The sequence below is a fragment of the Odocoileus virginianus genome, chromosome 6 (assembly GCF_023699985.2).
Source record: "Odocoileus virginianus isolate 20LAN1187 ecotype Illinois chromosome 6, Ovbor_1.2, whole genome shotgun sequence".
Classification (NCBI taxonomy): Eukaryota; Metazoa; Chordata; class Mammalia; order Artiodactyla; family Cervidae; genus Odocoileus; species Odocoileus virginianus.
The window spans coordinates 7517719-7532252 of NC_069679.1; the positions used below are offsets into that span (position 1 = coordinate 7517719).

Consider the following 14534-nt stretch of genomic DNA (forward strand, 5'->3'; position numbering starts at 1 on the left):
TGGCTGCAATCACCATCTGCAGTGATTGTGGAGCCCCAAAAAATAAAGTCTGACACTGCTTCCACTGTTTCCCCATCTATTTCCCATGAAGGGATGGGACCAGATGCCATGATCATAGTTTTCTGAATGTTGAGCTTTAAGCCAACTTTTTCACTCTCCTCTTTCACTTTCACCAAGAGGCTTTTAGTTCCTCTTCACTTTCTGCCATAAGGGTGGTGTCATCTGCATATTTGATGTTATTGATATTTCTCCTGGCAATCTTGATTCCAGCTTGTGCTTCTTCCAGCCCAGTGTTTCTCATGATGTACTCTGCATACAAGTTAAATAAGCATGGTGACAATAACCAGCCTTGATGTACTCCCTTTCCTATTTGGAACCAGCCTGTTGTTCCATGTCCAGTTCTAACTGTTGCTTCCTGACCTGCATATAGGTTTCTCAAGCAGTGGGTCAGGTGGTCTGGTATTCCCATCTCTTGAAGAATTTTCCACAGTTTGTTGTGGTCCACACAGTCAGTAAAGCAGAAATAGATGTTTTTCTGGAACTCTCTTGCTTTTTCAATGATCCAGTGGATGTTGGCAATTTGATCTCTGGTTCCTGTGCCTTTTCTAAAACCAGCTTGAACATCTGGAAGTTCACAGTTCTCATATTGCTGAAGCCTGGCTTGGAGAATTTTTTTTTTTTTTTTTTGGCTTGGAGAATTTTGAGCATTACTTTCCTAGCATGTGAGATGAGTGCAACTGTGCAGTAGTTTGAGCATTCTTTGCCATTGCCTTTGAGATTAGAATAAAAACTGACCTTTTCCAGTCCTGTGGCCACTGCTGAGTTTTCCAAATTTGCTGGCATATTGACTGCAGCACTTTCACAGCATCATCTTTCAGGATTTGAAATAGTTCAACTGGAATTCCATCACTTCCACTAGCTTTGTTCATAGTGATGCTTTCTAAGGCCCACCTGACTTCACATTCCAGGATGTCTGGCTCTCGGTGAGTGATCACACCATCGTGATTATCTGGGTCGTGAAAATCTTTTTTGTACAGTCCTTCTGTGTATTCTTGCCACCTCTTCTTAATCTTCTGCTTCTGTTAGGTCCAACCATTTCTGTCCTTTATCGAACCCATCTTTGCATGAAATGTTCCCTTGGTATCTCTAATTTTCTTGAAGAGATCTCTAGTCTTTCCCATTCTGTTGTTTTCCTCTGTTTCTTTGCATTGATCGCTGAGGAAGGCTTTCTTATCTCTCCTGGCTATTCTTTGGAACTTTGCATTCAAATGGGAATATCTTTCCTTTTCTCTTTTGCTTTTCGCTTCTCTTCTTTTCACAGCTATTTGTAAGGCCTCCTCAGACAACCATTTTGCCTTTTTGCATTTCTTTTCCATGGGGATGGTCTTTATCCCTGTTCTCCTGTACAGTGTCACGAACCTCCATCCATAGTTCATCAGGCACTCTGTCTATCAAATTTAGCCCCTTAAATCTATTTCTCACTTCCACTGTATAATCATAAGGGATTCTATTTAGGTCATACCTGAATGGTCTAGTGGTTTTCCCTACTTTCTTCAATTTAAGTCTGAATTTGGCAATAAGGAGTTCATGATCTGAGCCACAGTCAGCTCCCGGTCTTGTTTTTGCTGACTGTATAGAGCTTCTCCATCTTTGGCTGCAAAGAATATAACCAACCTGATTTCAGTGTTGACGATCTGGTGATGTCCATGTGTAGAGTCTTCTCTTGTGTTGTTGGAAGAGGGTGTTTGTTATGACCAGTGTGTTCTCTTGGCAAAACTCTATTAGCCTTTGCCCTGCTTCATTCCATACTCCAAGGCCAAATTTGCCTGTTACTCCAGGTGTTTCTTGACTTCCTACTTTACATTCCAGTGAAAGGGATATCTTTTTTGGGTGTTAGTTCTACAAGGGCTTGTAGGTCTTCACAGAACCATTCAACTTTAGCTTCTTCAGCGTTACTGGGTGGGGCACAGGCTTGGATTACAGTGATATTGAATGGTTTGCCTTGGAAACAAACAGAGATCATTCTGTCATTTTTCAGATTGCATCCAAGTACTGCATTTCAGACTCTTTTGTTGACCATGATGGCTACTCCATTTCTTCTAAGGGATTCCTGCCCACAGTAGTAGAGATAATGGTTATCTGAGTTAAATTCACCCATTCCAGTCCATTTTATTTTTTTTATTTATTTTTTTTTTTGGATAATTTCAAACACATTTATTTTCTAAATCACTTTGAGGTTGATTTGTGTCATATAATTTCAACAAATGCAACGTTTACAGAAAAACTGTGGTAAACAATGTAACTGTCTCCAGGAAAAGTCGTATTTACAAGTTAAAGAACAACTATTTAATTAAATGTAGGTTTTAGAAAAACATTATGCATTACCACCATAAAAAAAAGATATTCCTAAGAATAGCTCTAGTATCCAGTGAAATCTGAAGAGGTGAACAAAAAATTTTTTTCAGTCATATTCAGAAAATCTGATGTGTTGACTTGCTTGTTGAGTCTTTTCGAGTCTAATCTTTTCAGCTTTGGTGATTAACTTCTCAGTGCCTCTTTTCTTTTCACGAGGTTGATTAAGTTTGGCCTGCCTATCTACCAAAATCTTCTGCCAATACCTCTGCTCATGATCACCAGAAAGAATCTCTAGTTTCCAGCAGTGTTTCTTTTTAATTTCTGAATGTGCAGTTACTACTGCTTGAGCATCCTCAGGAGTTTTAAATCTAGCATGGCATTCTGTATCTCCTTCCAGCAAATCAACATAAACAACCTCTGAGACTGCTGCCAAAGTATCCTGTACAAAATCACTTAGGACTTAAAATATATGCAAACTTTTTATAACCACTTGTGAAAAAAGTTTCAAGGCACACATAGAGATATTTGGTTCTTAAGTTGTCTATGGAATACAGATAGGCCAGAGTCTCCAGTCCATTTTAGTTTGCTGATTCCTAGAATGTCGACATTCACTCTTGCCATCTCCTGTTTGACCACTTCCAATTTGCCTTGATTTATGGACCTAACATTCCAGGTTCCTATTCGATATTGCTCTTTACAACATCGGACCTTGCTTCTATCACCAGTCACATCCACAACTGGGTATTGTTTTTGCTTTGGCTCTATCCCCTCATTCTTTCTGGAGTTATTTCTCCACTGAGCTCCAGTAGGATATTGGGCACCTACTGACCTGGGGAGCTCCTCTTTCAGTGTCCTATCATTTTGCCTTTTCATACTGTTTATGGAGTTCTCAAGGCAAGAAATGTTAGTTTCCATCAATTAACATCTGAAAATGTTAGTTTCCACCAATTACACAATCCTGGGATAGTACTAGAAATACCAAACTTGGCTATTCATAAACAATGAGTTTCCTGAGGGCAGGAAAGGTCCTCTTGGTATGCTATAAAATCCAGTAAATGCCCCAACTTTTCCTCAATGGGAACCATACAGTGATAATTACTATTTATAATAGCTATCTAGATAACAATTTTTTGATGAGAAATAGACAGCTTAAGAGTGAGAAATGAAATTACTATAACCCTAAGTGTAAGAGACAGGCAAGGGGTCATTTAAAAAAAAAAAAAACACAAACACTCACAACTTAGTTTAATTAGTTCAGTATCGGTACTATCTTGCTTCTGGAATTTGACAATAAAAATAACAGGGCACTAAAAATAATCGGTATCCTAGTTAGCATACCAATAATAAGGCAGTATTCTTATCTGCAATGTAGATATGAGTGTGCATAAAGGAAATGAAAATCCTTCAGCTGAGTCTTACAACACTCATGTGGAAAACAGCAGCAGAATCTAAAAGTTTTCATGTGGTTTAAAAAGTTTTTTAAGAGTTTACAGAGCACAGTCCATACAGAACCTGTCTCTAGCGGCCTGGCCCAATTCTGGGGGGTTTAATGGGAACAGCACAAAATCAGAAGTCGTAAGATCTGAATGTGAAGCCAGGCTCTATGACTTATTAGCTATTTGATTAAAGGCAAATCACTCATGCTATTCTCAAAGAAAAGTGGGGATGACATCACTCTGTGTACCTTTCCCATGGAAAAGATGCACTGGAACTGATAATTCACTGGTATAACCTTCCCCTCTAAACTGGAAACTCCTTGAAGGCAGGAGTCATGTCTTACTGAATTCATCATTCTCACTACTTAAACTAACATAGTGCCTTAAAGACAAGAGGCATTCAGAAATGATGAAATGATGGATTGTTTAAATACCATCCTACCAACCTAACAGAAATATAGGAAGAATTAAACCAGAAATACTCAACAAAGCCAAGTTTATCACCATCAGTGTTTATATGAAGAAATAAAAGCTATGTTTATCTTAACTTTCAGTGATTCAAGTCTTGAAAGAATAACTAAACTTCAGAAGATATATAACCAGGAGCCAAAAATATGATCAGAAATAAAGAGCTAGAATCAATAAGATTAATTTAATACAAACAAACATAAGGTCTCAAATTGATGTTTAATAATACATGCCAATAAACGAGAGGGTGTATGTGGGAAATGATGAGGGTATATGGGATGAGGATACATGAGAAAAAACAATGAAGATATATGGGAACAATACATGCCAATAAACAATGAGAGTACAAGGAATAATACATGCCAATAAATGATGAGGGTATACACTAACAACTGGCACTGAAACATTCTAGGAAGGTTTCAGCTAATTTACCTAAAGACAATGTGTTGAAATCTACTTTTAAGCTGTGTCAGGGAATTCCCTGGCGCTCCACATATGGCGCTCCACATGTGGTTAGGACTCCACATTCTCACTGCCATAGGCCAGGGTTCGAACCCTGGTCAGGGAACTAAGATCCTGTGAGCCGCGCAGCACAACCATTAAAAAAAGAGCCTTATATACAGACACAAAATCATAATAAAGGAACAAGATTGAGTAATTTTTAAAAAAAGATTATGCTGAATACAAGAAAATTATTCACTATGGTTAATTTATGTTAATGTATAGCAGAAACCAGGCTTCGCTGGTGGCTCAGATGGTAAAGAATCCTCCTGCAATGCGGGAGACCTGGGTTTGATCCCTGGGTTGGGAAGATCCCCTGGAGGAGGGCATGGTAACCCACTCCAGTATTCTTGCCTGGAGAATCCCATGGACAGGGGAGCCTGACGGGCTACAGTCCATGGGGTCGCAAAGACCCAGACACGACTGAGCAACTATGCACACATAGCAGAAACCAACACAATACTGTAAAGCAATTATCCTCCAATTAAAAATGAATACATGTTTTCAAAAAAAGGAACATTATCCAGACAAGGGGTAAGGAAGCAGCACAGCAAGAGAAAGAAGCAGAGATTCCAAAATGAAAACAGATAAAGAAAATGACGCAAATGTTGATTCTCAAGGACAATAGGAAAGAACATTCTCGTGCCAGAAGCAAGCAATCACATGCATGCTAGAGTGTAAAACAGGGCACAAGTTTCAAGAATTCTAGAAAAACATGGAAGAGAAATTACACTTAATAGTTTTCAATATTCTAAAAAATGTACAGGGAGAAAAATCAGCCTTTTAATTTCATTTTTGTCCTCTTTTTCTCCGGTGGGGCTTTATTCCGGAAGGTAACAACACTTTGGAAAAAATTCTAAGTCAGAATATAGAAAAATATTTCTTAATTTCTTTAAAAAAAAAAATAGGTTTCACATAATGATTACTTTTAGCCTCTCTAGGCACTTTAATTCAAGTTGGCTGCCCTACTTAGAATGTCTTTTGCAACAACTAGCATCTTCCCACCAGTCCTCTAGCTCTAAATCCAGTACCTTCTCTATTTCTTTCCCATGGAGCAGCTCACAAGTGCGAGTTCACAGTGCCAAAGCATTCTTTGAACTTCTGAAGTGAAATAACCTCTTGATCTCTGAAACACCATAGCACCATTATGTATATTTTTTATAATACTTAGGAAGTTCCATTGTATTCAGTAATTTGTATACAAGTTTCATCTCTTGAACCAGATTATAAGGTTTTGGAGGCTAAAACTGTCTTATCTTGGTAGACTCCACAGTAGCTAGCACAGTCGTACTTGGAAGGAAAAAACATAAGAAGAATGGGGGAAGGGAAAAAAAAAGGGAAAGAAATATAAGGTCCAAAATATAGTAGAAGGCAGGTAAGTACAGAGTTACCCCCTCAAGGGCGGGGGGACATTTGTGGGTCTATTTGTGGTTTCAAATGTCCAAAAGATGTACAAATAGTGCTGACATGCCCCCTAGGGCCCCTAGGAATTCAGCCTCAGGTTACTAGGAACTCAAAATAAGAAACATAAACTTATAACTATTTATGAATATAGGCAGCAAAGAAAGGATAAGAGATTGGGGAACTAAGATTTAAGGTAGAAATCTCTATCCATAAGAAACACAAACATTTCAAAAGTCCTAAAATGGGTGGTAAAACCAAAGAAATGGATTATTCGATTAACAGACTGCATCAATGGATTCTGCATAACTCTTTTCAAAAAGCTAGGGAAAAATAATGTGTTTTGAATATCACTTTGATTCTTCTTCCTGGAATTAAAATAATTTCTCATCTGTGAATCCAAAATCTATGTTTTGTCCAGACATAAAAATACTTACCATCTTCCTCAGGCAACTCTTCCGGACTAAGTTCTACCAATTCAAAGCCATGTTTGATACACCACTCTTGAGCTTTCTGTCGGTTTACACCTAAAATAACATGCAAAAGATTCTTCAGAAGCAAAAAAAAAAAAAAAAATGAATATTGCTGCAACACTCTCCACAATCTCAAAGTGTTAACCTTTAATGTCAATGTTATTCTAAAGGCATCCAAAATAAATAAATAAAAAGATGATTTTTTCAAACCCCAAGTGTCCATTCTTAAAAAATAAAATGTAAATACTGCAAGGTTCTAAAGAGAAAAAGCTGAAGATATTTTTCTAAGGCAGTAAAATCATACAAGACATCCTGCCCTGAGCTAAGGAGACCAATGTTTTATTTACCAAGAATGGCTGACTTGGGTACCACCTACTGGTGTGCCTTACCGTTCTCAGATACTCTATCGCAAACCAAGATCATCACCTCAGGTAACCATGACTCTGCCAGAGGAAGCCAGGAGGAAACACTATCAAGACCAGATTTCTAGAGGGATAAAAAAATATACAAACAAAAACAGAAAAAGAGACATTAAGAGAACTCACAGAAAATGCAAAGGGGAAAGAAAAAGCACAAAGTAATTTCTTATTCAAGGTCCAAGGAAAACAAGATCTTACTTGTGTGCTGTCAAAGTAAACCACAAACGCTTGGACAGACTCCGCAATCTCTGCAGTGACGAGAGATTTGTCTGGCACCACACACAGACTGATATCTGCTGAGTAGTATTTATTATCTATGGTCCAGGGATAAAACCTCACAGCATCGTTGGCAGTCACTTCCACAACAACATCTTCTGTTCCAAGGATATCTAAATAAATGGCACAACATTACCATGGAAAGTGCAAAATCAATATACACTGGTCAAGCTTCTCAGTAAAATACCATATTAAAAAGGCATCTACTTCCGCTGCTTCTTTTTACGCAAGGATTTTGAAGTTTTCAAAGGGGATCCCATTTATTATGCTATTTTCTTCTTTGATAATTTGACTGTTAAGAGTGACATAATTTAATTCAATTAATTGGCATTTTTCTTTAAGAATATAAAAACTAGGGAATTCCCTGAAGGTCCAGTGGTTAGGACCCTATGCTTCCAATGCAGGGGGCATGGGTTCAATCCCTGGTCAGGGAGTTAAGATACTACATGCCATATGGCACAGCCAAAAAGAGAATATGAAAACTACTGTGACTAGATTAGACAATACTAGAGCACAAAATAGTCATCTAACAAAACACCTACTAAAGAGCGTGTGGAAGAGAAAAAATAAGTTACATTTATTTTATTGCTTACGTACTTTCTGGAAGCTCAAAGACTAAGAAAAGTCAAGAATATTTAACTATTCTGTACTTACTACAAGCTAAAAGGAAGATGGCAGCAAGGCTAACCTTTAACAAGATGGAAGGGCTACACACAGTCCCTAGGCCAAATGCTGACACATTAATTCAACTAATAAAATAAAAGAATGGATACTGATAAATGACCCCATTCCATTTATATTCAGCCTTGTTCAGATTCTTTGAAAGCCAATTCAAATTCTCGTTGACAAAGACACTTTTGGCAAATTTTAATATAAAAGAGCCAAGAAAATTAAATTATTTAGGAGAGAACCAAATCTTTCAGAAATTCATGTGTAGTAAGGGTATAACTTTTAAAATTCTTAGAGTAAAAGCCAAGTCAATGATGAACGAATATAGCTGTAGTCATTGGACCATCAGGGAGCCTTTTGCTTCTATAAAGTCATACAATATTTAGAACTGGAAGAGACATCAGAAACTGTTCTAACCCAAACTCCCATCTCTCATACCCCAAACCACAATCATCATTTTACACAGATGTAGAAAATAAACGTAAGAGATCTAAAATGACATGCCACTAACTGGGTTATTATAAGAATACAGAGCAAAATGGCCACAAACTCTTTTTTAATACATACTAAGATGAACATATATATGGGCCTCCGAGGTGGCTCAGTGGTAAAAAATCTGCATGAAATGCAGGAAGCAGAGGTTTGATTCCTGGGTCAGGAAAATCCCCTGGAGAAAGAAATGGCAACCCACTCTAGTATTCATGCCTGGAAAATTCCAAGGACAGAGGAGCCTGGCAGGCTATATAGTCCATGGGGCCGCAAAAAGAGTTGGATATGACTTAGTGACTAAAACAACAACAAGGTGAACATACAAAATATTCCTCAATGTTTATAATAGCCAGGACATGGAAGCAACCCAGATGCCCATCAGCAGATGAATGGATGAGGAAGCTGTGGTACATATACACCATGGAATATTACTCAGCCATTAAAAAGAATTCATTTGAATCAGTTCTAATGAGATGGATGAAACTGGAGCCCATTATACAGAGCGAAGTAAGCCAGAAAGATAAAGACCATTACAGTATACTAACACATATACATGGAATTTAGAAAGATGGTAACGATAACCCTACATGCAAAACAGAAAAAGAGACTCAGATGTATAGAACAGACTTGTGGACTCTGGGAGAAGGCGAGGGTGGGATGTTTCAAGAGAACAGCATTGAAACATGTATATTATCTAGGGAGAAACAGATCACCAGCCCAGGTTGGGTGCATGAGACAAGTGCTCGGGCCTGGTGCACTGGGAAGACCCAGAGGGATCAGGTGGAGAGGGAGGTGGGAGGGGGAACTGGGATGGGGAATACATGTAAATCCATGGCTAATTCATTTCAATGTATGACAAAAACTACTGTAATGAGGTAAAGTAATTAGCCTCCAACTAATAAAAATAAATGAAAAAAAAAGAAAAAGAACAAAGCAGGAGGCATAACCCTCCTAGACTTCAGACAATATTACAAAGCTAAGTAAGGTGGCTCAGACAGTAAAGCGTCTGCCTGCAATGCAGGAGACCTGGGTTCGATCCCTGGGTCGGGAAGATCCCCTGGAGAAGGAAATGGCAACCCACTCCAGTACTCTTGCCTGGAAAATTCCATGGACAGAGGAGCCTTGTAGGCTACAGTCCATGGGGTCGCAAAGAATCGGACACAACTGAGCCACTTCACTTCACTTCACAGTAACCAAAATGGCAAGACACTGGCATAAAAATAGGCATATGGATCAATGGAACAGACTAAAGAGCCCAGAAATAAACCCACACAACAACAGTCAATTAATCTTTGACAGAGGGCAAGAACATACAATGGAGAAAAGACGGTCACCTCAGCAAGTGGCACTAGGACAGTCGCATGTAAATCAATGAAGTTAAAACACACCCTCACACCATTCACAAAAATAAACTCAATGACTTACAGGTACAAATATAAGACACCATAAAACTCACAGAAGAGAACACAAGCAAAACACTCTGACATAAATCGTACCAATGTTTTCTTAGATCAGTCTCGTTCAGTTCAGTTCAGTTGCTGAGTGGTGTCCAACTCTTTGCGACCCCATGGACTATAGCATGCCAGGCCTCCCTACCATCACCAACTCCCGGAGTCTACTCAAACTCATGTCCATTGAGTCAGTGATGCCATCCAACCATCTCATCCTCTGTCAGCCCCTTCTTCTCTCGCCTTCAATCTTTCCCAGAATCAGCTCTTTGCATCAGGTGGCCAAAGTACTGGAGTTTCAGCTTCAACATTAGTCCTTCCAACGAACATTCAGGACTGATTGCCTTTAGGATGGACTGGTTGGATCTCCTTGCAGTCCAAGGAATTCTCAAGAGTCTTCTCCAACACCACGGTTCGATAGCATCAATTCTTCTGTGCTCAGCTTTCTTTATAGTCCAACTGTCACATCCATACATGACTACAGGAAAAACCATAACCTTGACTAGATTAACCTTTGTTGGCAAAGTAATGTGTCTGCTTTTTAATATGCTGTCTAGGTTGGTCATCACTTTCCTTCTAAGTTGTAAGCATCTTTTAATTTCATGGCTGCAATCACCATCTGCAGTGATTTTGGAGCTCCAAAAAATAAAGTCAGCCACTGTTTCCACTGTTTCTCCATCTATTTGCCACGAAGTGATGGGACCAGATGCCATGATGCTTTTCTGAATGTTGAACATTAAGCCAACTTTTCCACTCTCCTCTTTCACTTTCATTAAGAAGCTCTTTAGTTCTTCACTTTCTGCCATATAAGTGTGGTGTCATCTGCATAGCTGAGATTATTGATATTTCTCCCAGCAATCTTGATTCCAGCTTGTGCTTTATTCAGCCCAGAGTTTCTCAAGATGTACTCTGCATATAAGTTAAATAAGCATGGTGACAATATACAGCCTTCACATACTCTTTTTCCTATTTGGAACCAGTCTGTTGTTCCATGTCCAGTTCTAACTGCTGCTTTTTGACCTGCATAGAGATTTCTCAAGAGGCAGGTCAGGTGGTCCAGTATTCCCATCTCTTGAAGAATTTTCCACAGTTTGTTGTGATCCACACAGTCAAAGGCTTTGGCATAGTCAATAAAGCAGAAATAGATGTTTTTCTGCAACTCTCTTGCTCTTGGCAATTTGATCTCTGGTTCCTCTGCCTTCTTTAAAAATAGCTTGAACATCTGGAAGTTCATGGTTCACGTACACTTGGAGCCTCACTTGGAGAATTTTGAGCATTACTTTACTAGCATGTGAGATGAGTTCAACTGTGTGATAGTTTGAGCATTCTTTGGCATTGCCTTTCTTTGGGATTGGAATGAAAACTGACCTTTTCCAGTCCTGTGACCAGTCCTGAGTTTTCCAAATTTGCTGGCATATCGACTGCAGCACTTTCACAGCATCATCTTTCAGGATTTGAAATAGCTCAACTAGAATTCCATCATCTCCACTAGCTTTGTTCATAGTGATGCTTCCTAAGGCCCACTTGACTTGACATTCCAGGATGTCTGGCTCTAGGTGAGTGACCACACCATCATGATTATCTGGGTCATGAAGATTTTTTTGTACAGTTTTTCTTTGTATTCTTGCCACCTCTTCTTAATACCTTCTGCTTCAGTTAGGTCCATACCATTTCTGTCCTTAATTGAGTCCATCTTTGCATGAAACGTTCCCCTGGTAGCTCTAATTTTCTTGAAGAAATCTCTAGTCTTTCCTATTCTATTGTTTTCCTCTATTTCTTTGCACTGATCACTAAAGATGGTTTTCTTTTCTCTCCTTGCTATTCTTAGGAACTTTGCTTTCAAATGGGTATATCTTTCCTTTTCTCCTTTGCTTTTTGCTTCTCTTCTTTTCACAGTTATTTGTAAGGCCTCCTCAGATAGCCACTTTCCTTTTTCTGCATTTCTTAGATCAGTCTACCAAGGCAATAGAAATAAAAGCAAAAATAAACAAATGGGACCTAATCAAACTTACAAGCTTTTGTACAGCAAAGGAAACGATAAATAAAACTAAAAGACAGCCTATGGACTTAGAGAAAATATTTGCAAATCATGCAACTGACAAGGGTTTGATTTCCAAAACATACAAACAGTTCATATAAATCAACAGCAACAAAAAAACAGCCCAATCAAAAAATGGGTGGAGGACCTAAACAGATATTTCTCCAAAGAAGACACACAGAAAAGATGCTCAACATCATTAATTATTAAGAAAATGCAAATCAAAACTACCATGACCACCATTAAAAAGGCTGTATATTACAAATGCTAGAGAGGGTATGGAGAAAAGGGAACCCTGCTACACTGTTGGGAGGAATGTAAGTTGGTACAGTTACTGTGGAAAACAGTATGGAGGTTCCTCAAAAAAATAAAAATATAATTACCATATGATTCAGCAATCCCACTCTTAGATACATACCCAGACAAAACTATAATTTGAAAAGATACATGCACCCCTATGTTCGTCGCAGCACCGTTCATGACAGCCAAGACACGGAAACAACCTGAATGTCCATCAGCAGATGCGGGGACGAAGAAGATGTGGTGCCTGTGCACCACGGAACCCAACCATCAAAGAAAGGAAATGATGCCATGTTCAGTGATGTGGCTGGACTAGAAACTACCATACTACAGGACTCAGGGAAAAAGACAAACACCATATGCTATCATTCATATGTAGATTCTAAAATATGACACAAATGGGGGGGTGGGAAAGAGAGCGACTGGGAGTTTAGGATTGGCAGATGCAAACTATTATATACAGGATGGATAAACAAGGTTCTACTATATATAGCACAGGGAACTATATTCCATAGTCTCTGATAAACCACAAAGGAAAAGATTATGAAAAAGAACATATACATATATATGCATAACTGAATGACGTTGCTGCACAGCAGACATTAACATCATAAATCGTCTAAACCTCAACAAAATAAATTTAAAAAAAAAATTCCTCAAACTCACAATTAGCAGGACACAGAAAACTGGAAGTTAAATTTAAAATTCCAGACCTAGGATTATATATTTGGGACACTGCCATAGTTTCTGCTCAACAAAGATATGTAGAAATTACTTAGTTCCCAAACTGCTAGGAATAAGATATAATATATAAAGCATGTATGTACAAACATGCATTCTTTCATTAGTAAACTTCATCATGTGGTTATTAAGAAGAACGGGCCTGCTGAAAATAAAACTTTTTAATTATAAAAAATTAAATTTAAAATAAATTTAGGAATTTACCTTTGCCATAAGGCACATTTTGAAAATAACTTTCCAAAATTTTTCACCAAAACTAGAATTGTTATTCTCATATTAACAGAAGGTCTATGCCACTATTTGAAAATCAGAGTTTACCTTGTCTCTTTAAGAAATCGGTAGTTCTTTCTGCTTGATTTCTATCTCAAGTTATAATCTTCTATTAATTATCAATAATGCCATAGTGGTCCTGTATGGACATTATGACAAGAAATTATGGACATTATGACAAGAAATAAACAGCAGGAAGAACACATAAGTTACTAAAATCAAAGATTCTGCTTTCATATAAATGTCTTGCAGAATAAAAACCAAAGAACTCTTAGATCAAAGTCAATGTTGCATCCAAAACTAACATTTCAAACTCCAAGCAGGTGGTATAGCAATATGCCAATAAAAGCACATATGGAAGAACACAAACTGAACCAAGGGGTGTAGCAAAAAAAGTATAAACTTGTTTTTTTTAAGGGCAGGACAAGCCACCATATGGAATCATCTTCATTCATGAGTACTTTTTTAAAATAATGAATTGACTTGTTGTTTTTAAACTGGGGAAGCTGAAGAAGTCCAGTGATGAACCTCCTTGTTAAGTGCTGTTCTGGGGAAGTAAAAGGAGCCAGGGGCCAGTGTTCCTATCAGCATCACAGCCAGTTCTTGGTATTTCCTAGACTGGTTGTAGTGTTAAGACACTGGAATACAATATGGATTACATTTTTTTTTCAAATCAGTGTCTTCAACTAACATGAAAAAATTAAATCAATGACATGTCATATACTTCACAAACTGCAATACAGAATATTTGGATCCATTTAAGGATGGTTCATTTTATTAATAAATGTCTAGAACACAAGAGGACAAACAACGTTACTCAGAGCTCCTAAAATTCCAATTACCTACTGCCACTGATTTTCAAACAAGAAGGTATTACTTAACATGTAGAAAGAAGTTATTTCTTTCTCTTTTCTCTATATTAGCTGAGAATAGAACCAGTAAGTTGGAAAAATGAATTTCACCTTTCAAAGATTTAGGAGCTGAGTGGGTTTTTTGTTTTGTTTTCATTCTTTGCACTGCCTAAAACAACTTGATGGCTCAATTTACTTATCAGATTTTTTTTCAACATTTTATGTCTAATCAGATACTTTCAGCAAGGCTGCATATGGGCTTTATTATCACATCTGTGCCATATTAGAACCAGAGAGAGAAAAGTGAAGATTGGCTCATTCTAGTTCTTATCATCAATATCATAATGTAGAGTTTAATTTAAAAAATGTAAATGTCTACACTAAGTATAGCTTTTCTCC

General features: G+C 37.9%; 1 protein-coding gene across 3 annotated transcripts in view; it reads right to left on the reverse strand.

Moving 5' to 3' along the window:
• AAGAB (alpha and gamma adaptin binding protein) overlaps positions 1–14534 on the reverse strand; it is a 74204-nt gene that overhangs the window by 46272 nt on the left and 13398 nt on the right. For 2 of the 3 annotated variants that reach the window (XM_070468698.1, XM_020910717.2), the window contains exons 2-4: positions 7252–7442; positions 7024–7120; positions 6599–6688 (exon numbers count right to left, since the gene is read on the reverse strand). In XM_070468698.1, the coding sequence (XP_070324799.1) occupies positions 6599–6688; positions 7024–7120; positions 7252–7442 (378 nt within the window). The remainder of the gene's footprint in view (positions 1–6598; positions 6689–7023; positions 7121–7251; positions 7443–14534) is intronic. The other variant, XM_070468699.1, reaches the window with a different exon arrangement.